Here is a 20,650-nt window from a genome sequence, read left to right as displayed (position 1 = left end):
CATTGCAGACACTGTTGTTACTACGGCTTATCAAGGATACTTTGGCCGCAAGTTCTGTGAAGCAAGCCACTCGTTCCGTGGCGTAATAACAAGTCAGAGAAGCAGTACAGAGAATGACGTTTATTGTAGCCCTCAGGTCTTGGTAGTTTCGCTGCCAAAATATTTAAGTTAGACATTCGAGAAGTCTGACTGAGCAAGATTTCACACGGGTACGACGGCACACAAAAAAAATATTTCACGCTATGTCCTTCCTGGCACTTATAGCAGCAGGCCCAAGTGCGAGGGCAGACTAGAAGGTCACAGCACTTTTGCTGCCTGTTAAGGTCCACAGTCCTTTGCATAGGCTTTGCCATCCTTGGTCTGTTTTCGGCAGTGTAGCTATTCTGACTGAGCAGGGGTGTACCTTCGTTGCAGTGGGCATCAGTAACATATATCACAACCAAAGGGAGGCCTTGGGCACAAACGCAGTATGGCTTCTGACTTGATGACTAAAGCCGCACGAATGAAGGCATGCTCAAACGCTGATGGGGACACATCGAAGGCACCGGGTTGGTCCCTATGGAGGGTGTGGGGTGCGCTCTCAGACACCCGCCGAGGAAGACGGTTCGGTGGCGAGCAGCTCGAGCAGCGTGGCCGAAGCGCGGCAGCATTGCACGCATGGCTGCTGGTGGTCGTTCTGAGCGAGCTTCTGCTCCAGCTCCACCAGCTGCCCCATGAAGTTGAGGTTGGGCGAGATGATGGGCCGCTTTGCCTTGAGGTAGCGGTACGCGTCCACCAGCGGCAGCCGCAGGTGGTGCATTAGGTAGGCCACTGTGATTGTTGGTGACCGAGATACGCCCGCATGGCAGTGCACCAGCACTCTGCTCCCACTTGCATGCGCCTCGTCTGCGGGAGAAAGCAGGAAACTGTCAGTACATCTGTGCACACAAATTATTACAGGCCCATTACAGCCTGTACAATAGCAGGCACATCTCCACAACTATTACACAAATATAACGTAAAAAACTTCTCGATAGAGGTTAACAGGAATTTCAAGAAGAAAATCTAAGGAATAGAATGACTTGTAACACAATCAACAGTGTAGCAGCAATAGTTGGCAAACTGTTCCAGTAAGAGAAGACCAGCAGGGAAAGGAAGTAGTAGTGTCTGTCGACGCATTTCGTGTGCCGCGGTCCACTCTTAACGAGTGCATAAATAAGTGATACAGATAATGAGACTGTCGTATATTGAAGCGACCATGACAGAAGATAAGAGGGATTTTAGACTGATTACTAAAGATAATAGGTTGAGCTGCATTATTAAATTATGCTCCCAGAATTCATTAGAAGCAATCTTTTACCGCGATAGGAGGCCTGGTAAGCCAGAAAAGTCTCGGAAGTGGTGATGCTGCCTTCAAGTTCCTGCATAAGCTAGCTGTGGCGTGGATTTTGACAGCGCCTGTTGGATACCTGTAAACGTTTTCCCAGTGAAGATGGACTAAATAACATTACAAATATGTGAAAGACTGCACTTGGCAAGTTTCGAAAACTTGCTACACCACAGTGGCCCAAATAAGAGAAAAACTGTTTGGCAAGACAGACGAAGTGTGCATTTAAAGATATTTCGGTTAACTTCAGTTAGAGGTTGACTGAACCAAAAAAAAAAAAAAAACGAAGGCCAAGTTTCCATCGTTTCAAGCTTCGCGCCAAAGCGGCAGTGGCGTCACGGATCTCGGAAGCATTACCGCGTTTGGGCCGTTAATTGTGGCGCCGTAAAAATTGTCGAATGTCACTCAGTTCGGTTTTTGGCGCCTTTAAAGTGCAATGTAGTCTGTGTTTACCGGTTAAAAATGTAACTGGGGCACAGCAGACGTCGCCAAAATCCACGAAATCGTATTTTATGAAACTATGCACGGAATCCGATGCGGGAACTTCAAGAGAGTAGTATGGCGGAGTGACCACCGACACTTCGTCTTTCGCGCCTTTTCGGTCTTCTGAAACTTCCTATTGTACCCTGTTCAGTGCAATGACAGAGGTAGCGACTGAGGTCGCACTACCGCCCCTGTGTGTGGCGACCAAAATGACTGACACTCGCAGCGCCCGATGCTCAAATCGGCCGGCAATAGTTCTGCGAGTCGCCGGTGCGAGCCAGTGAGTAATTATACTTTTTTTTAGTTGCGAGCGGCTCAAGTGGGATCATCTCCGAATTGAGCGTAGAATATGTTAGCTGGTGCATTTGAGGCGGGCTTTGTAAAATATCGGACTGAAAATAATTTGAGTTCGTAGTGCAGCGATATGTACTTTCAGGTCGATTGACAACAATTTGTTCGAAGTTGTGCGATTCGCGAAACGGTTTCACCTCCGTTTACGCATGGTAAGGGCTGGGGGGAGGGGCGGCGCATTCCTTTGTTCGGTTGCGACGGTGAAGCGGGAGGCTTTGCACCGCGCTGAAGAAACCGGACGCGCCACAATGTTTGCTTTGTGCGAATCACCGTCGCGCGTTTCCGGTTGCAGCTCGCGCGGGGTTCGTCCGAAAGTCGCGAACATTCTTCGACGCAAGCGCCCGTCGAGGGGGAAATCCCCAGGTCGGGGAGGAGAGGCAGGATTCGAGCGTTCGCGGAATCGCACTTGTCCAGGCCAGTGGCAAACGCGATCGAAGCGACGACGGTTGTTTAACTACGTGCGTGATCGCCGACTGCTCCATATGTGCAGCTCTAGAAAACTTGGTAGCACGTACGTCGCGCATCGGAGGCACGCCAAGGAAACGTGAATAACAAACCACGAGGAAACACCATGACTCGCTGTTTGCGAGTGAGTGATTAGACGTCTTTATTGAAAACTACGTGAAAGAGAAAAAAAATATTTGTAAGAAGACTTATTGACAAAATAAACTTAAACATGCCCTCAGTGCCTACATGTATCGAAAATAATTACTAAATCTAACTACACATTTTAATTAAAACGAAGAAGCAGATAAAAAAAATAACTGCATAGAATTCTCCACAACGTCAGTCTGGGGCGCAAGCGCTTTCTCCTGAAAATCGTGCAAATATGGCATTTTTTTTCCTTTTGTGTGTGTTTCTTCTTCTGGCCGTGCTGATTAGAATGCGGTTCAAAAGTTGGCTGTTGCCCGTGCAGAAGTAAGAAATTACGTGTCCCGCGCCCATTAAAACCTCTTGACGATCGCATCCGTTCACAGGCAACAGGTTCGGTGATCGAGGCATAAACGGTAACGGGGGTTCCTTTTCGCGGTGACAGGTTGTTCCGGTCCGAATGTAGAGCGCAAAGAGGCCTCAAGCGGTTCAGAGAACAGCGCAAATAACTCGGGTTCAACGCAGCAGTTCCAAGACCGACAACGTCCCACGTCTACGTACACGACGCGTGCGTGATCGTTCCACGGCGTATGACGCGCTGAGTAGCGAGCGAACGCATCAGTTCCCGGAAAAACCTTCGACGCTTACTACGTACACGTGGTGGATCGTCGATTACTTCGCGGAGCAAAACTGACGCGGAAAGAGGGGGTAAGGCGCGAGCCTGACGAGGACGGCGAAAAACGCGAAGGTTAGAAAAGAAAAAGAAAAGCGGAATAACTTTTAACGACATGGCGCTTCCTTGTCGCGGCGACGGTGTCTCCTTGCACAGACACGTGCCAAGAAAGTGCGATATGCGGCGCGGGCTGGCCTCACTACAGATCTCTCCGTCTTCCTTTCTTTCTTTTTTTTCGTCCACCCGGTCAACTCATCCGGTATATCACAACATATACGGTGATCCACAAGCACATCTCGTACCGCATAATTTCAGGGAAAAAAATAATAAAGAACCACAAATTCATGCAAAATCGATATGCTCTACGTGGAAAACAAACAAACGAGAAAAAAAAACTGTTAAACAAGCTTAAGCGAAAATGCACCCGTGTACCGCGCATCGGGTGCACGTTAAAGAACCCCGGGAGGTCAAAACATGAATACGGAGCAGCCCCACTACACAGCGTGCCTCACGATCAGAACGTGGGTTTTTTGGCACGTAACACCCCCAGATTGTGACTGACATTATTTAAGTGGAAATGAGCTAATACACCAATGTGATGCTGGCATTGTAATAAACGAGGCCATAAAAGTACAGTGTCGATGACGCGTCCTCTTCGAAGGCGTGGGAACAGCGCGAAAAACGATGACGGAGACAAGAAAGACGCGCACCTCAAACGTATGCGTAACCCCCCACCCCCCTCTCGATATTCCCACGCCTTCTAAGAAGAATCCCAACGTCGCGCCCTTCTGCGATAACGTCATTTACTGGCGAGCCAGCATATGCGCGTGCGTCTGCAAATGCGTCACAGCTCGCATGATCTGCTCAGCGCGTCAAGTGCCGGACGGCTCGTGCGTTCGTCGCCGCCAGCGCCCTCTCGCTATCCGCGCCGAGGCCGCGAAAGCGAATCACGTTAAAAAACGGTTAGCGCAATAAACGTACGCGCGCAACAATCCCTGCTCACTACGCCGCGTTCGACCCCCGTTCCCTTTCGCGCTGTCAACGCTTCGGCGTGTGTCATTCACGCAACCAACCGTCGCTCGACAGACGACCGGCAGACGGGCAGGCCGCCGTCTGCATCCCCGCGCGGTCGGACCGGCCGCGGGGGTCGCCGCGGCGTTTCGCGAACGCGGTGCGCTTTCAAAAGCGCGCGCGCGGTTCGAGCCCCGCTGACGTCACGTGGGGGGGGTCTGCAGTGACGTCACGGTACGCCTTGCGGAGGGCCACGTGCTCGTCGCGAGGGTGACGCACGGTGGCAGGTAGGTTACGCAGGGCTGCTAACAATGGCCACGGCGCGCAGCTGCGGAACTGAGCGAACCCCTCACTGAGTCACACACACACACTCGTCTTCCCTCGATATGCGCGGACGGGGGATGTCTCGGTGACGACGAGAGAGAGGGTGTCAACAGTTGCACTACTGCTGGTTCGGACTCGGTGGTGCGGTGTGCGGCAGGGGCTCGGACGCCGATGACGTCAGCGCGCGAGCGTATGCTCGGCGGATTCCCAGCGAACAACGCGTGCGAACATCTGTGCGTGCGTCAGGCACCCCCCCCCCACTTCCCCCTCCCCCCTTATGTGTAGTCACTCTCGCTCGATCGGGGTGAGCGGGACACCTCAGACCCACGGCTCGCGAGTGAATACGGATATGTAAAAGCGCGCACACACACACACAAAAGTAACCTCCGACAAGAAGATACACTGCGAGTGCTGAAAGATAAACGACGGAACCTGCTAATACAGCCCTCGATCCGAGTCTGGTAGCGCGCACCAGGCAGTTTTGTGAGCTATGAGTCGGGCTGTCTCTGTGTGTCACGTTCGAACACTTCGAAACGTGACGCAGAAAAGAAGATCTCGACAATAGTGCGGAGTGCACTGGACTGCCAAAGTTACGTTATGACCTTACTATCCCCTATATATAGCTGACAAGGTGGTTTAGAGGGATTACATCAAAGGCAGCATCGGAAAAGATTAACTCCCTTGTTTAACGATTCAAGTTAAGATTACAAAGTACCCTTACGGGACCGAAATTCTCTGTGCTTATGGTTTAAGAGGACCGTCAAGCAAAGCGCACAGAACAGTATTACCAAGTCCGCGGCCTCCCTCGACTCTCGCGCTCCTGACCTCCCGCATACCCTAAATTGCCTGAATCATAAACACTTGGTACATGCTTCCGTTCAAGCCGAATAAAGAGCAGAGGCTGTCGCAATCCCTGTTGTGTGCCGTGTTGTCGAGGCGTATACATACGCGTCTGGAGTGGGGGGGTTCTTGCTGACTCATGCATCTCACGCGCCGACTGCAAATTTCATTACGTCATCGATATGACATGAACCTGCACTTGTTATAGACGAATGTTGCCCGCGCATGCCAAGGCACAAACCACGGCCACGCAAACTGACATCAATTACTGCTTCATGCAGTGTACGGTGGCGTTCCAAGCGAAATCTTGATCACTGCTTATGTGAACGTTGGTCCCGTCATCGATTCGAAGCTGCGAGTCTGTTTAATGTTTCTATACTTTTTGTTTGCGTGGTTGGCTTTATGTGTGGCTTGGCTTTAGGGCGTTTTAAGCAAGATCTGCGTGCAAAGGAGAAAGCTTTCTTCCAGAACTTGACTTCGCGCACTGCCGTTCGTGTGCAGTCGTGGTTTTGTCCTGGTACGCGGCGCATCTTCCGCAGTTGACGAGTGTACGTGCAGGGTGTCCCACATAACTATTGAGCCAAGAATTGAAAAATGAAAGGCGCGTCGGAAGAGAATTGAACCGAACGCATACTATTCGCAATAACCTATAGCAACTCAGACAATTTTTTTTGTTATCCCCATAACTGACTAAATGATTAAGGTCTAATTACCCAACTTTTTAATTATTAGCTGAGGCCTTTCTATAACGCTGCGAGCCCGGTACTACCCAGTCACGAACGGCATGCTCGTTATCAGTGTGACGCAGCATTCTCGACAGGAAAGTAGCGAGCGCCGAGTTTTCAGGAAAGGAAACGTAAGCAGGGCAGATGACGATTATCGTTGTGTGGCAGAGATACACTCTAAAGGGTGTAACTTTTCCTAACACTCTTAAAACGGTTGCAGCGTTTAGGGTGTATATTTGTCCCACAAGAATAATCGTTATCTGCCTTGCTTGCGTTTCCTTTCCTGAAAACTCGGCGCTCGCCACTTGCCTGTCGAGAATGCTGCGTCACACTGATAACGAGCATGCCGTTCGTGACTGGGTAGTACCGGGCTCGCAGCGTTAAAGAAAGGAAACGCGGGCAAGACAGATGACGATTATCGTTGTGGGACAAGATAAGCCCCAAAGGGTGTAAATTTTTCTAAGAGTGAAGAGTGCGGACGATTATCGTTGCGGGACAAATGTACACCCCAAAGGGGTGCCACTGTTTTAAGAGCGTATACGATCTGCCCCGCACCATCTGCGCATGTTTATATAGGAGCGCGGCCGGGGGCGTTGCAAGATTTCGCACGGCGTCAAGCGTATACGCGCAGCTTGGATCGATTCGATGCACCTACCTAGGAACTGGAAGGCGTCGTCGAAGAACTGCTTCAGGTTCTGATGGCAGCTGTCCGAGGCCGGCAGGCGCTTGCACCGCAGTCCCGGGCAGTGATCCGCATGCTGACCTGCCGCCGCCGTGCCGTCCGCGCTCGTTGGTTGCTGGAGGGCCGGCGTCACGTGAAGCACGTGCCCGACGCCGAGCCTTTCCAGCAGCTCGGCGTCCCTGGCGTCGCGCTCGTTGCCCAGCAACAGGAAAGGGAGCACGCACGTGGTCGGCCACTGGGACACGTCCCGGGCCTCGGCCGAGTCCGGACACTGCGGCGGCGGCGTCGGTGCGGCGCTGCTCGTGCACTCGTCGGCGAACTGCCGCTGGAACTCGCGGAAACCACCTGCGCACAATCGGACGCGGGCGCATTTAGTTGCGGCGTCCTTTTACGTGGGACAAACTTGCTGCATAATCACTTTATGCTAACAGATAGCTTTAGATTAGGGGACGCAAGCGGCTTGCGTACGCAGGAACTAGGGGCCACGGCACTGCGCATGCGCAGACGCCTACGGCTGCGCATGCGCAGTACCGTCGCCCGTAGTTCTTGCGTACGCAAGCCGCTTGCGTCCCCTGATCTTTTAAATCCCAGTGCCTCCTTGATCGTCTGTGTGGGCAGGCTGAAGGAGACCATGCAGTCGATTTAAATCGCCCGCAGCGCCACCTATAGGCGATCAGCCGCGCGCCTGGATTAAGCCGCGAGAACGACTGGACACAGTGCATTTATACAGTGCTGCCGTGGCTAGTGCGCGGAGATCGAGCTCGCAATTTGTTGGGGGAAGGGATCTTGCAACGCGGAATGGCTCCCGACACTTATCGTCGTCATCATCATCACCACCACAACCATTACCACCATCATCGATAAGTCTATTTATGTCCACTGCAGGATGACTGCCCCTCCCACCCACCTCCAATTACCCCTGTCTTGCGGCAGCTGACCCCATCACATGCCTGCGAATTTCCTGTAGTTTCATCACGCCACGTAGTTCCCCGGTGTCCTCGACTGTGCTGGCCTTTGTTGTCACCCACTATAGGTAACTGCAATAGGCATACCGCTTGTATATATACCTGCCCTACGCATTGCATCTCCCTACGCGACATCAACGACCGGACCTCAATCGTTACGAAGACGGCCCCGCATCCTCGCAACTCACTTCTGCTCGCCTTCTCCATATGCACTGGGTCGCACGATCGAGATCCGCGGCGCTCACGCCTGCGTGCGGCCCCGCAAGAAGCTGCACGCTCGGCGTTCGAATCTCGCGCGCGCGCGCGTGTGTGACTAATACGCTCCATTGATCGCCTTCATCGGGGGACTACTACGGGCGAGGAGTAAGGGGGACGGGGGAGGGGAGAAAGAGCGACGCTGGGCGGCCGAAACGTCGCTCTCGGGTCCGTGATTCATCGCAGCGTCATCGCGCGCACCGCGTTTGACTCACGACTCCGAGCGACAGGCGAAGCACCCCGCATCTTCACCGGGCGGGCCCGGCCGGTTGTGGTGCGTCACGTGACTGACCGCGTGCGAACACGTCAGCCAACCAGGGGCGTACGGACCGTGGCCTGTTCGTGTGTGTGTGTGTGGCGGTTGCGAGAAACTGTGTTTGCTGTAATCCCCGCACTCAGTTTGTATGGCAAATAGTGATCGTTTTTTTTTTTCGTATCGTCAGCGTCCTATAACTAACGGATGGGCCCGTCCCCTCAGCGGCTGACGCTGCTGGTGGCTGGCCACGTGATCACACGCATTCCCGGAGGCCGCCAGCGTGGGAAACGTATTTTTTAGTAATCGGGAAATAATTGGACGCAGTGCGATAATTTACGCTGACTGTCACTGCATCCTGCGGACACCATGGAACTGCGATGTTTGCTGATGAAAAGCTCTCGAACCAAATTTCGCTAACTTGGTAAACAAATAGATAGCGATGGAGAAAGGCCGTTCGGTGCAAGGGACCACACGTCTGCTTAGGAGGAGATCCTGTGGCACCATTCTCGATTTCCGTTAACCTCGGATTTCTCTAAAAGTGGTTCGCAGAACAGCAGTGACGGGTGGGCGCAGTCTTGGGAGGTGCCTCAACGTCGGCTTCAATCATCGATCCGTGCAAACGCGTGAGCTGAAATGAGAGGTCGGCTAAACGTATAGTACACGTCGTTAGTGACGACTGTCACTGTCTACGAAGTCCGCCACTGCGGCGAGATTTGGCTACCAAGAATTATTTTCAGTTGACGGCCGCGTACCTAGTATAATAATTTGTAAACGCCCTTCCCGCGCGGGATGTTCCACTTGTGCACGCGCTCATTTTGCTGCCTCTGTGTTCACACCGTTTATCCGGCCAAAAGTTAAGTGTTTCTTAAAGGGATTCTGAAGAGAGAAAAAAATTATTATAGCCATGTTAGTAAAGTATCCTTTCGCAACGCTACAAGATGCACTCTTACCGCCGGAATACGCTAGGTACGCAAGGTATACTAGGTACGCAAATACGCAAGACGGGTGGCGACGCCATCTTCAGATTCGCGCACCAGCTCGTTGTGACGTCACGCATTTTGACGCCGTCTGTTCTGGCCTATAGTTAAATTTGTATCGGTAAAGGTGAACGACATTGTATTCCAAGATAGGCAAAGACTGAACTGACGAAGATTCAAGTACCTTTACTCAACCACAACGACTTAAATGCGCAAAAAGAAATAATTTGCAATTCGTGACGTCACACCGACGTACCGGTCATGGGGTTTCGGCGCGAAATTTAAAAAGAAAGAGAAAAACGCCGACCGCCACTGTTTTTCTTCTAATAACCTATTACCGGAAAATCAACGAAATCGACGAAAGTGCTTAAAGAGTGCTTTGTCCATGTCAATTGATTCCGCATTAATATTTGGTGTCCCTCTAATAACTTCTTTACTGTAGAACGGGGAAGGAAGAAGGGAGGGGAGGAGGAAAGAATGCCCGTGGACAAGGAGTGCACGCCGGCCCTGAAGACAAGGGGCGCTATGTGCTCATCGTCTAGACACTTGCATTGCCCCCAAAAAAGTAAGCGAAAGAATCGGGACAAAGCGAGAACGTTGTCGGAACCTTCTCTATTGAGTACGCACTGGAATCGCCGAACTCTCAGAAGGTGCCGACCACGCGATCGCTATCAGTGAAACCAAAGTCCTACACAAACAGACGCGACAAAAAAAAAAAAAAAAAAAGGCTGTTGCTGCAGTCGTGGCACTTACAGAACACGCCAAACGGCACCAATCGTTCGGAAAGCAATGCGACGCGGCACAATAATAGCCTCTCACCTTCAGCGCTGACAATTAACCCTTGACCTCCCCCCCCCCCCCCCCACGCAACTCTTGTCTCTGCCTTCGTCTTTCCCGCCCGTCAAGCATGCCAGAAAACAAGCTTATACAGTTTACGAGACTCCCCCGTCCCTTCATCATCAAACAAATAGAAGGCTGCGCACCGCTCGTGTATAACCACAGACGAAGGGGCCGGAGTTGGCCCGGCGGACAAGCACCACCTTTTTGGTTGGAGATGTCGACCTTTTAAATTAACTCCGCGAGACAGGTGATTCTGTCGAAAAAGAAAAGTAATGATGCTTAGCTTTTTCAGCTGCCAGTCCGCTAACTTCCACACAAAAAGCTCGACCAAAAATGCAGCTTTAGAAACAATGGATAACTAAAGGAATCGCGGTTGAGCGACCAGTCTGTGAACGGTATTGCAAGACACGTCCCGTAACTATTCCACCATACACAGCGTGGTCTTAGCGCATTATGTTTCGTCGATGCCGTTTTCAAGGGGCAAGGGAGGCTAACAGCGAAGGGCGCAATGACGGCAGTCTTCCGAATAAATTGCGTGGTTCAACGTCCAGAAACTGCACAGAGGGGATTATGAGGGACATCTTAAATGGAGGACTCCATATTAATTTAGATCGCGCGCCATTTTTTTAACGTGCATACAATGCATGTTCCACGAGCGTATTTCCCTTCCCATTCTGGCCTAATCGGGCTATGGCCGCCGCGGTCGGGGATTCGAACCCGCGCCCTCGAACTCGGCAGTGCAATGCCACAGCCACCGATCTATTATAGATACCGCGGCGGCTCAGACGGTCTGCCGGTGCTCTCCGAATCAGCCGAAGCACCCCTGGCAATGAGTGACTCATCATGCGCACCAGCAGAAAAGATGGATACAACACGTGATTCAGCAGACCCGTGGTGGTGAGACTCAGAGCGACCCGAAACTGGCAGCGCTCCAAGATGGCCGGTGGCGGAGGGCGACGGTTTTTTCCTGCTCTAAGCAGAAAAAAACGCTGCCCCTTCCGAAGTACACGCATTCTCACGTATAGTGTACACACATCGGCCACAACGCCAGGTGCGCGATCCGAGTGTAGTCGGGGAAGTCCCGGACTGTCGGACGACGGGGCCAAGGGCCGGAGGCTGTGACTCAGTGCGGCGGCGGCGGCCACATTTGCAGCAGCCGTCCTTGGGAGGCCGCGTCCTTTGAAGGTGAACGGCGGAACCGGACACGGCGAGGAAAGCCGGTTTCCAGGCGGCCTCGCTTCGTGTTTTGCGCCACTGTTGTGTGTTCGACGATGGTCTGTCTCCCCTCGGCGCATTCGCCGCCAATTCGGCCTCTCCTTCGTTACGTCGCCCTATACGTCGCCCGGGGCGCGAAACGCTCGACCGAAGCGCGCTCGCAGTAACCAGCGTGGCCTCCGAGATCGCGCAGACGTAGCCGTAGTAATCTCCAGGGGAGAACGTTCTCAGAACACGCTGCTGCACATGTCTCTCTTGGGATTCGCTTGCCTGGAGTGTTATTTCGGAAGACACTGGTCAAATTCCGCGATGTCGTTGAATTCGCCATCTTGCGAGCTGTGATTGGCTCGCGGGGTCGTTACGGCTTCTCTGATTGGCTCGAGACGCCAACGCGGCGGAAGAAAGGTTCGCTCCCAGTACAGACGTCGCAGATCACCGCTCAAGCTGGGAAACAAAGACCACCTGTCACGGAACATATCGAGCACCGTCGGATGCCTCTTGGCTACGGTTTCAGAAACAGCCTCGTGTTAGAGTATTCTATTTATGTCTAAACACGTTTTTTGATTGATCGATTGATTGATTGGATGATTGAGCCTCGTGTTAAAGTATTCTATGCATGACTAAATGCGCTTTAGATTGATTGATGATTGACTGAAAAACAACCTCGTGTAAGTGTATTCTATACGTGACTAAACACGTTTTTGATCGACCGATCGATCGATCGATTGATTGGTGGATTGAGCCTCGCGTTAAGGTATTCTACACATGGCTAACTACGCTTTTGATTGATTGATTGATTGATTGATTGATTGATTGATTGATTGAGTGGTTGGTTGGTTGGATGATTGATTAAACGAAGAGAACCCGACAGGCTTCGAACAAACGGTCGGCGAGCACACACACTCACAAAGACACGCACACAGCGCGATCGACTCACCCTTGAGCACGGCGGGCGAGGCTCCGTTCTGGCACAGCACCGCCAGCACGAGCGCCAGCGACGAGCTGGGCTGCGGCGACTCCAGGTCGCCCGTGCAGTCGTCGTAGACGACGATGTCGCGCGCCTGGCGCAGCTCGTCGCGCGCCTGCCGGCAGCCCACCAGGTCCCACAGGGCGAGCCGCCCCTGCTGCAGCCGGCGCCGCGTGATGCGGTCGCCGCAGTTCACGTTCACCGCCGACCGGATGCGGCCGGCGTTGAAGCTCAGGAAGGGCCGGCAGTCGACGAGCAGCAGCCGCCGCCGCCGCTGCCACGAGTCGACCAGCTCGCCCGGCGTAACGAGCCGCACGGCGCCGCACGACAGGCGACGGCGACGCGGCGCCGGCGCCGCCGACGACGACTGGCCGACGCCGGCCGGGGACGACGGCAGCTGCAGCTGCAGTCGCGGCCGGGAGTCCAGTGCCAGCGAAGCTCCGCACGACATGTCTGCGACAGGAACGAAAGAAAGAAAAGTGAATACAGCGATCCTGTTACATATGCACGACACCGAGCTCGAGACAGGAAAGAAAGAAAAAAAAAAGTGAATACAACGATTCTGGTTACACATATGCACGATACCGAGCTCGAAATGCGCTGGCTGGGAGGTATACGGGCTCTGCGTAATCACATTAGAGATGAAGCAATAAAACTTTTGTTTGGGCTTACACGTTTGGGATTAGATGAAGCACATGCAGCAAGTTTCCCGAATGAGCAGGGTAAAGTTGTAGGCGCTGCTAACGTAAAATGATTTCTTGGCGAATGTCGCCTGACTGGACCCCTCGGAACTGTATACCACGCGGCAGCGTTGCAGTTTACGGACGCAGCGCCATGTAAACCACCAGGATCTCTGAAACCAGAGGGAAGGGCGGGAGGGGCGAGCGCCCCTACAGGGTCCGTTGCATAGTGAAGCTGAGCCCTCCTTACCCCTCGCCCCCCCCCCCCCCCCCACCGGGGAGCCAATTCCACTGGCTGCCGCCTTCAACATGCGCGCGGCGGTTACTGAAACCTCGAAAAACGCAAGAAACTCGGCATACTGCAGTGACGTGAGCGACGCTGACGACATTGACCGCAGTAGTGCCTCGCTGCAGCGACTGAGTGCAACCGATGTTAAGACTGTGCCCAACGCCGAGGCAGTGTTTAAGCATGTTCTGGCACGGTTGAGTCGCCACGTCAAGAACAAGAAGCAATAATTGATTACATGCTACTTTAAGCAATAAAAAGAAAGAATCTTTGAATTTGCTCATTTCGGCGTCGTTTAATTCGTCATTCCGGATAATTCGACCAAACGTTATGCCCCGCAAGATTCGAATGAACGGGAGTCGGCCTGTTTTTTGTTGTTGTTTTTTTTTTGTTAAGGTATCCTCAGTGTTCCATACTGTCGCTTTGCCACGTGCAGTTGGGATGCTCCAGCTTTTTTTTTTTTTTTTTTGCCAGTTCAGGTTGTTTGCAGCCAATGCGCCCTCCCACTGAACGTTTTGTTAGTTCTTAAATTATACTCCTCTAATTCAGTGCGCGTTCTCCCACCGTGAATACCATATGCAGTGCCTCATTCTTCGTCCCAACGTAATTGAGGCTGTTCCAGAATTTTCTTGGCGCCCTCGATCCAGTTTTTCCTGCACGAATATATAGGTAGCTAGTGATCATTACGTTTTTCTTTTTTTTCGCCGAATTCGCGCTTTTGCATTTCTTGCGCCGAATATTCCTCCCATGCTGTGCCTTCCTAAGTGCGAAGTTGCAAACTATGCTCACCGATACTGAAACGCGACAATCGGTGTGTGTGGTTACGTCGGCGATGTTTTTCTTTTTTTTTTTTTTTTGTCCCACAGGTAAGCGCTGGTTGCTGGGGAACCAAACACACTTACAATGCTTCACGAGGACGCTTGCTTTCATTGTGTACCATGATGGCATCAAGTGCGGTGCCCCAGCGCATATATACATTTGGTGCAAAAAAAAAAAAAAAAAAACGCCGGCAGCCGTATGCGCTCCGACTATATCGCGTTCCAGTCGCCTTGCGCTGTAGTGCACTCGAATAAAGCATTGAATTCAAGTCCAATTCAATATCGCTGCTTCTCAAGACGCTCCGTGCTCCCGCTCTCTCACGGTAAAAGTGGCTTTAAGTTGTTATTGTAGCAGGGTAATCCACTAATACAGCCCATTCTTCTCTCCTCTCTTTCTCTCTCTCTGCTTCTCTTTAAATGTGTCTTTTTTTAAACGCCAAAGTGACGGCGCCCGTGTGCGGAAGCGTCGTGCGTGCCGTGCCCCCCCCCCCCCCCCCCTCCATCCCGGACGCATAAGGACGGCCCGGGCCCATCGCACGACGTCCACGCCGCCGCCGCCGCCGCCGTGGTGGTGATGGAGGCGCATTCCTGGAGCACTACCTCAGGGGCTCACAATTAGCGCAATGCGCGAGGGGTGGCTGGCTGGCTGGCTGGCTGCGACATGGGACACCTGGTGGCGGACCTTGGAGTCAGGCCAGGGATGTGAGGCTGCTGAGTCAGCCGCGGGCGGCCTCCCGAAACGGCATCATTCCCGGATGACGGTTTGGGGGGTGGTGGTGGGGGAGGCGGTGGGGTCTGCAGCGATTCAGGTGAAGGCGCCGAGCCGCCGCGTACACCGCTGCTCGACGAAAGCCGCGACCGACGTCAGCCCGAAGAGACCGGGCGGAAGCGGAGTGGCTTCCCGCCCGTGGGAACGAAAACACAAATGCGGCGACGCCGGCGGAGAGCCTTCCTTCCGCTCAGGAGGAAGTTCGCTCCAGACCGAACGCTGATCAATTCCGTGTAGCGGGAGTGCACGTTTCAAGCTCATTCGCAAAGGCAATAGTCGATGCTCCCGAGAGGCTCCCGAAAAAAAGAAAAAGAAAAAGGAAACCTGGCTTGCAAACGTACTATCCGAATTTCCGACCATCGGGGGCAACGTGTACCGCATGTCGGTAAATGCGTGCAACGACTGTTGAAGTCGCGCGGCAAGGAAACTTTGTGTATTCGTGGCTAAGTGTTCGGCACGAAAGCAAGACGGGACAAGACAGAGAATTAACTGAACAGGTGCTCGATCAACTCGCAATTAGTTTTTTTTTTCTTCTAGAAAATACGCGTAATATACGTATTACCAGCTGCACCCAGACATGCGCAGGCATAGGTTGCTCAAAGGAAGAAAATTCAGTGCACACATGCGTAGACATTGGTTCCTCACACAAAGAGAATGCCGTGAAATCTCAGCAAAAATTCAGTGAAAGTTTAAAGAAATCGTACCATATTCGCTTTTTCTGAGAGATGTACCGCTTATAAATTGCAAAACATTTTCTTTTTTTCCGGTGCGACGTGAAACATCTATCCGTAAGAAACCAATGGCTGAGCATGTCATGCACATTGCTGATGCGTACACATTATGCGTGTTTCACAGAAAATGATTTTGCGAGTTGAGCACCTGTCCCATTGTCTCTCTCGACCCGTCTCCCTTATCGTACGTGCTCGGGCTTTCAGCCCTGCATGATCACGTATACCAACTAGCCCAGCAGACGGCTTTGCTGAATCTTTACACGAACGGTTAGTTCGTTGTACCGAGGTTCTTCGCCGCCTTGTCTTGCGACACGGGACATAAAAGCTCGCTGACGAAACGTGACGCGTAACCGGACGCCGTCACGAGCACACACGCACTGTGTGTGCTCACTGAGACACACAAATTCGTCCCCTCGCGGACTCGTTGCGAGAGAGAGAGAGAGAGAGAGAGAGAGAGAGAATCGTGTCACAGTTAAGCCGCCGCTGACACCGCGGGGTCGGTGACTGACCGCGTTGCGTGTCTGGCCGGTTACACCACCGTGAGAGTCGGTCGGCGCCTTGTGGAGTAATGCCCGCGCTGAGCTGCTTGAATACGACAGCTTACAGGGACGCGTTCGATGCCGGGTTCACGCCGGTGCCATTGGCCGCTGGACTCCCCGTCACGGCGCGCACCACCGTCGCAGCGTACAATACGATATACTCCGTCACGTTAATTACGCGCAGCGCAGTGGAAGCCGCGGACGCCTGGGCCAACCGGGAGGACAAACGCATCTAAAGGCACGTCCTTCACGCTTCTCGTCGTCCCGGGCAAGTGGTTGCGGGCGCCGCGAGCCTTGGCTCCTGCTGCACGGAACTTGGCTCGGGAGACGTCGCGATTGCTTGCGCAAAAGCGTGTCGCCGGGGTGAGGGGTGCATGCCGCCGCGTGATCTGAACGTGACCACGAGAAGCCGCCTCGACGGCTGACTCACGAGCATGCGTCGCTTTCGTTCTTCTTCTTTTTTTTTTCTTGTGGCCGGACAACGTTCTTCGCATATTGTTCAAAGTAACTGTATTCACTTCGTGAGAGTGCGCTTCTGTCCCTCTCAAAACGACACGCGTCAGGCAGCACTGCGACGTACGGCCTGCGGCCGACTTATATAGCCGGCCTGAGTCAGCGTATGTACACTTTCGCCACCCCCGACAGCGCCTAAGATTTACGGGACGGTCCTGGGTCTCTTCTGGTGTCGGTTGTGGCTGGGAGTTGCCTTCACGAAAGCTTACTCGGCACTAATCGGAATGGCTGATAGTCCTGCGTGTGATGTTTGCGGATGCGAGCAGAACATTGGCCACTTATTGTGCCGCTGTCCTCAGTTTCAAGCACAAAGACGATCTTTGTCCAACACATTGAGAAAACTAGATGATCGTCCTCTGAGCGAACAGACAGTACTAGAGCACCGTTGCCACCGATCGTCGGCTCAGAAGGCAGTGGAGGCACTTTCGTGCTTCCTGAGAACGTCTGGTTTGCACGAGCGGCTTTGACTCAATGACTGTCTGTGCACGTCTCTACACCCTCTCTCTCTTCCCCTTCTGCCTTTCCCTAGCGTAGGGTAGCAAACCAGACTATGGACTGGTTAACATTCCTGCCTTCCTTATATCCCCATCTCTCTCTCTCTCTCTCTGGGTGTAGGAACGACACGCGAGGACGCATGCAACATTCCCCCAGTGGCGTAGCAATGGGGGGGGGGGGGGGGGGGGTAATATACGTCTGAAGACACCCGGAAATTGTTGATATCCTCGACTTCCTCGACTACAACCGAGGGGGGGGGGGGGGGGAGAGGGTGACAGAAGACCTATGGGCCCCGGGTACCAGACGACATAGCTACGCCACTGCATTCCCCCCCCCCCTCCTTTCTCTTTCACCGATGCAGACATCTATGATGCAAAGCATGTATTAACACTGTAATTCCCAAACACAGTTCCACATCGAGCAAAATTAGGACTTCACCTTTATATCTGGCCGTGGAAGAGAGAGTACATTTGGACAAGAACAATGAATTGTTAACTGAGTTAAAACTTGACTGGCACATTAATTAGTTAATTTGTAACTGGTTCGCCTGAACAGTCCTCAAAATCTCGCTCCTGCGTATAAAAAACGCTACTGTATAGGCTACGTCTTAAGTTCCCTAGCTGGGCTTAAAACAAAAAATAAAATATCGAGGTATGGTTACAGGGTAGCTGCGTAACCCGCTCTTATCCTTCCTGCAACGTCGGTACGTTCGCAGCATATAATTATCGCAGTAAACTCGGCCCTCGCGTCGACGGCCACGAACCGGCATGCAAACTCGTTTTCGGCTTGTATACCAGCTAACGGCAAGGTCGTCTGGAACGCATTTGAATATCGACTCGGGCTTTGGCAAACGTTCGCCCAGACTACTTAGATAGAGCGCCTTCAAACTGGCGAAACTGACTACGTTCTTATCGACTCTTCAGAAAAGTCTTCGAAGTGTTGCACACGCTTGAGTGCAGCCTACGCTGAGCTGCCGCGACCGAATTGATGATATGACGCCGAATGAAAACAACTCCGTTTTTGTCGGCCGCGCCCCACTGAACGCGTCACCTGGCTCACAATCAGCCTAATTAACAACATTTATCCAGACTGGTCTTCCATGGTAGGTCACTGACCTCATCAGCTGACAGCGAGAGACATTGCGGACGAAGACGAGATTTCGCACTAACTTTTTCCGTGACGTCACGGGCTGTGACTGCGTCTCGCTGAGGCTCCTTTCGAATCGCGAATGAAGTCGACAACTTTGGAAGCATCAGTGTAGATATATATTTGGGCTTATTGGTGTAACATTTTGCAGTTCTTTTTTCTTGCAGCGCAAATAGCACAAGGACGTAGAAAACAGACACACACAGGCTCTCGCGAATGAAGTTGACAACATTTGTAAGCTACTGCTGCTATTACAAAAAAGGAAAGAAAAGATAACCTAAATAGGCACGAACACCGCGACAACCTTAAAGTCACACTTATCGGCTCCTACAAGTGTACGAGAAATTTAAATAATATTGGCCCCATTTCGCTGAATAGGTTAACATAAAGAGTTCAGGATAAGCCTGTGCCTCCATCCTGAACATAATCCACGAGTTTGCAAATATTTTCCGAAACACACCCGTCTACTGCATCCAACTTCCTTCGGCATACTAATGAGTAGACCGTGCAACGGTTATCGCACGTACTGCCTACAGCTGATTTTAACGAGGATATAATTACTTGGCGCTTTGTTCTCCACCTGTGCTGCGGCAGCGTGAGATTTGCCATTTCCCCCCGAAAGTTCTCAGCCGTGTCCTGCACGGGCAGTCATAAGTCAGCGCTCCAGGCATTCACACACTGTCCATGGGTCCCATCTGACGACTGAAGGCACCGAGAACGCAAGCCATGCTTCTCTAAGCGAACCGTTTAAAAGTTTTCTCCGCTAGAAATGCTTCGCGTCATACGTAGTGCGTGGATATGTTGCTCCCGGCGGGTAGTGCATACCTGGTTGCAGCGAAAGTTGTGTTGAAGCGGCGGCTTTCAGTACAACAGCGTCTCGCCCTACGAAGACGCACAGGACCGATCGAGCGGCCGTCGATCGTATGCTACACGAACGCAGAATCGCCGGCCACACCGGGAACGGGCACATAAAAAACGCCGCTGACTTCCTTCGGAGTGCATGGATTATGATGTCATGGGTCAGGATGTCGCAGGTGGCCTTCGAGGCGACGAAGTCATTAACGCCCGCGGCAATTTGGCAAAACACCGGACACCGTTGGCACCAAGTGGTCGTTCCGCGGGCGAGCGCCACTCATCGACGCAATCGGTGGCACCACCCGTTTAGCTTTCTCCAGCGGCACGCGGAAATGCCTGTGGGCACACGACGAAAAGAGGGGGTCTCGAAGAGATGACCGCCAAAACCTCGCTCCCGAAACGGGGCTGCAACATTCAATCGAAGGTTTCACTTCGGCGCGTGCCCCAAGCACGATCGCTGTGTTTGGGTGCGAGCGATCGGCTGCTCTCGAGTTGTACCGAGGTGCAAAAGAATGCGGTTAGGAAGGGAAAAGAGAACTAGAGGCGTCCCCCTTACCTGTTGAAAGTGTTGACAGTCGGTCAGTGCAGGAGGTGTCGGACTCCTCGCGAATCCTTCGACGACGGCGAAGACGGATCGAGGGGCTCGAGAAAAGACGAGATCAATCCGGGGCACATGAGCGCGATCCGCACGGCACGTCGACAGGCAGCGCTCTGGCCGAGCTGAGTCGGCTTGCGACAGCAGCGGCAGCCGCCGATGAGTCACCTCCGTTGCGTGGCGCAGCCTCATCATAGAATACTGCCGCTACTGCCGCTGGAGGCCGCTGGCTCAACCGCCGCGCACACGCGGCAAACCGGCGGGCACTGCCCCAATCGGCCGTGACGTCAAAAATACGTCACCCGCAACAAGCTCCGCCCGGCGAAGCCGTGCTGAGGCCGTGGAGATGCCATGGAGATTTTTTTCACTTTTCTCCACGGAGGATGAGGGCGATGGGGGTGAGAGAGGTGAAAGCAGCGAAGGCAGGCGTGGCTGGGATGAAGAAGGCTAGTGTAGCGATCCCTCTTTCGTAAAGGACGCGGAAAAAAACCGCTACTCGGGGGCGCCTTTTGTCACCAGACGGCGGCAGAAGCGCGACACGGAAGACGCTCAGCCCCGAGCTTATCGCGGTTAGCGCGTCCTTTTGCGCTGTTGTTGCCAAAGGGCATTCCTGACTCCTTGTGGAGTTCGCTAGAGTGGTCAGACAGTTGTTGAGCCATGAGCACATCACGGAAACAATCGATTGTGAGCGAGAGATCGAGT

The 20,650-nt window shown here is 53.0% G+C and overlaps 1 protein-coding gene and 1 long non-coding RNA gene across 2 annotated transcripts in view; one reads left to right on the top strand and one right to left on the bottom strand.

Annotated features, from left to right (window-relative positions):
• Positions 1-105: 105 nt before the first annotated feature.
• Positions 106-20,138, bottom strand: LOC126533459 (dual specificity protein phosphatase 10-like). Its single transcript, XM_050180629.3, has 4 exons — positions 19,910-20,138; positions 12,492-12,974; positions 7,020-7,391; positions 106-885 (listed from the first exon to the last, which is right to left on the bottom strand). Exons 2-4 carry the CDS (start codon positions 12,970-12,972, stop codon positions 581-583), a joined length of 1,158 nt encoding a protein of 385 aa, XP_050036586.1. The 5' UTR covers positions 12,973-12,974; positions 19,910-20,138; the 3' UTR covers positions 106-580.
• Positions 893-20,650, top strand: part of LOC129385324 (uncharacterized) — a 57,883-nt gene continuing 38,125 nt past the window's right edge. The window contains exon 1 of the long non-coding RNA XR_008612897.2: positions 893-2,129. This is a non-coding gene — a long non-coding RNA (uncharacterized lncRNA). The remainder of the gene's footprint in view (positions 2,130-20,650) is intronic.

This window comes from Dermacentor andersoni, chromosome 7 (assembly GCF_023375885.2).
Source record: "Dermacentor andersoni chromosome 7, qqDerAnde1_hic_scaffold, whole genome shotgun sequence".
Classification (NCBI taxonomy): Eukaryota; Metazoa; Arthropoda; class Arachnida; order Ixodida; family Ixodidae; genus Dermacentor; species Dermacentor andersoni.
The sequence above is the reverse complement of the archived record's forward strand: the minus strand, read 5'-3'. Positions and strand labels throughout refer to the sequence as shown.